This window comes from Electrona antarctica (assembly GCF_951216825.1).
Source record: "Electrona antarctica genome assembly, chromosome: 21".
Lineage (NCBI taxonomy): Eukaryota > Metazoa > Chordata > Actinopteri > Myctophiformes > Myctophidae > Electrona > Electrona antarctica.
The window spans coordinates 3,901,631-3,904,246 of NC_136802.1; the positions used below are offsets into that span (position 1 = coordinate 3,901,631).

The window sequence follows — 2,616 nt, forward strand, 5'->3', positions numbered from 1 at the left end:
CCCCCGGCCGTTGCGTGGAGTCCCTCATTTCCAAGACTTTTCAGGAGTCCCACAAACTGAGACCCTGTCCCACATTGTGACTGGCAGGCATCAGTGTTCAAACTGAGACCCTGTCCCACATTGTGACTGGCAGGTATCAGTGTTCAAACTGAGACCCTGTCCCACATTGTGACTGGCAGGCATCAGCGTTCAAACTGAGACCCTGTCCCACATTGTGACTGACAGGCATCAGTGTTCAAACTGAGACCCTGTCCCACATTGTGACTGGCAGGTATCAGTGTTCAAACTGAGACCCTGTCCCACATTGTGACTGACAGGCATCAGTGTTCAAACTGAGACCCTGTCCCACATTGTGACTGACAGGCATCAGTGTTCAAACTGAGACCCTGTCCCACATTGTGACTGACAGGCATCAGGGTTCAAATTGAGACCCTGTCCCACATTGTGACTGACAGGCATCAGTGTTCAAACTGAGACCCTGTCCCACATTGTGACTGACAGGCATCAGGGTTCAAATTGAGACCCTGTCCCACATTGTGACTGACAGGCATCAGTGTTCAATTTGAGACCCTGTCCCACATTGTGACTGGCAGGCATCAGTGTTCAAACTGAGACCCTGTCCCACATTGTGACTGACAGGCATCAGTGTTCAAACTGAGACCCTGTCCCACATGGTGACTGACAGGCATCAGTGTTCAAACTGAGACCCTGTCCCACATTGTGACTGACAGGCATCAGTGTTCAAACTGAGACCCTGTCCCACATGGTGACTGGCAGGCATCAGTGTTCAAACTGAGACCCTGTCCCACATTGTGACTGACAGGCATCAGTGTTCAAATTGAGACCCTGTCTGTCCCACATTGTGACTGACAGGCATCAGTGTTCAAATTGAGACCCTGTCTGTGCCACATTGTGACTGACAGGCATCAGTGTTCAAATTGAGACCCTGTCTGTCCCACATTGTGACTGACAGGCATCAGTGTTCAAATTGAGACCCTGTCTGTGCCACATTGTGACTGACAGGCATCAGTGTTCAAACTGAGACCCTGTCCCACATTGTGACTGGCAGGCATCAGTGTTCAAACTGAGACCCTGTCCCACATTGTGACTGGCAGGCATCAGTGTTCAAACTGAGACCCTGTCCCACATGGTGACTGACAGGCATCAGTGTTCAAACTGAGACCCACATTGTGACTGACAGGCATCAGTGTTCAAACTGAGACCCTGTCCCACATTGTGACTGACAGGCATCAGTGTTCAAACTGAGACCCTGTCCCACATTGTGACTGACAGGCATCAGTGTTCAAACTGAGACCCTGTCCCACATTGTGACTGACAGGCATCAGTGTTCAAACTGAGACCCTGTCCCACATTGTGACTGACAGGCATCAGTGTTCAAACTGAGACCCTGTCCCACATTGTGACTGGCAGGCATCAGTGTTCAAACTGAGACCCAGTCCCACATTGTGACTGACAGGCATCAGTGTTCAAATGCCCTAATTAATAGTCAGTCCTCTAATAGTTGGCTTTCTGTTGTAAAGCTCTCTCGTTGTCTCTTTTCCAGCAAGATGTGTTTTTAAGCCTGTTATAATAATAGGCTGAAATGAGGAAGAATATCCCCTAGGCTACAGTAGGCCTACCAGTAAGTCGGCCATACCACCATTTAGAACAAAATGTGAGGGTTTGTGTTTTTATTGTAAGTGTAAATGTGTGGTGTGTTTGTTGTCTTGTGTTGCAGTGACAGTGATTTTATTTTAATTGTAGGCTAAATGTGTGGTGGTGTGTTTGTTGTCTTGTGTTGCAGTGAGTGGTGACACACCTTCTGCCAAGGTCTCAGATTGGCTGAACAGACATCCTGGACCAATAGCGCCCTCTTCAGGACATGATACCATGAGCATAGCTGCTCCCAGCCAGGCAGACACTGGTGATGTGATGAGTGTGAGAGATGAAGATGTTTCATAGATGAAAACTTTATTAGGCTTGAGTTATACTTTGTTGCACACACCGGTGTCACGCGGATGAATAGCAGATCTACAAGCTCACACAACTAGTAGTGATGAGCATTGTTGTTCTTTTCAGTGTACTGAATCATTCAGATCAGATCACTAAAACTTTACTTTGAGTTGTACAGATCTAAGATTTGTATTATTGTATTAATATGAACATATTTCTACATATTTCTGGCATTCCTGAGGAGCAGCGACTGTGTGTTCGTTGTGACCTGGGAGTTGTAGAGGATGAGTTTCATTTTGTTTTCTATTGTCCACTATACCATGATTTAAGAAACTCTTTATTTTAAAAAATTCAGGATAAGAACCCAGATCTGTTTTGGATGTCTGAGTGTTTTATGTTAAATTGGTTGTTCAGTAATGAAGTTTTTTTTTTAGGAAAATTCATAGAGAAGGCGTGGCAGTTACGTTGGAGAACGATGTATCCATAAGTAACTATATATCTATGTATTTTGTGTATATGTATCATTATGTATGTACAATTTTGTGAGTGTCTTGTAAGCCTGTGCGGGCTGGGAATCTTATGATGTAGGACACTTTAATAAAAAGTTTTTGTTTAAGATGGAGAGCAGTGATTTTTCCCCACCCTAAAACATGATATATTGTG

At 45.1% G+C, this 2,616-nt stretch overlaps 1 protein-coding gene across 1 annotated transcript in view; it reads left to right on the forward strand.

Annotated features, from left to right (window-relative positions):
* The window catches only part of LOC306914513 (GTPase IMAP family member 8-like), a 138,664-nt gene extending 136,349 nt beyond the window's left edge, over window positions 1–2,315 (forward strand). Inside the window, exon 9 of the mRNA XM_079491574.1 lies at window positions 1,805–2,315. Within this exon, the coding sequence (XP_079347700.1) occupies window positions 1,805–1,962 (158 nt within the window). The 3' untranslated portion in view covers window positions 1,963–2,315. The remainder of the gene's footprint in view (window positions 1–1,804) is intronic.
* Window positions 2,316–2,616: the final 301 nt, after the last annotated feature.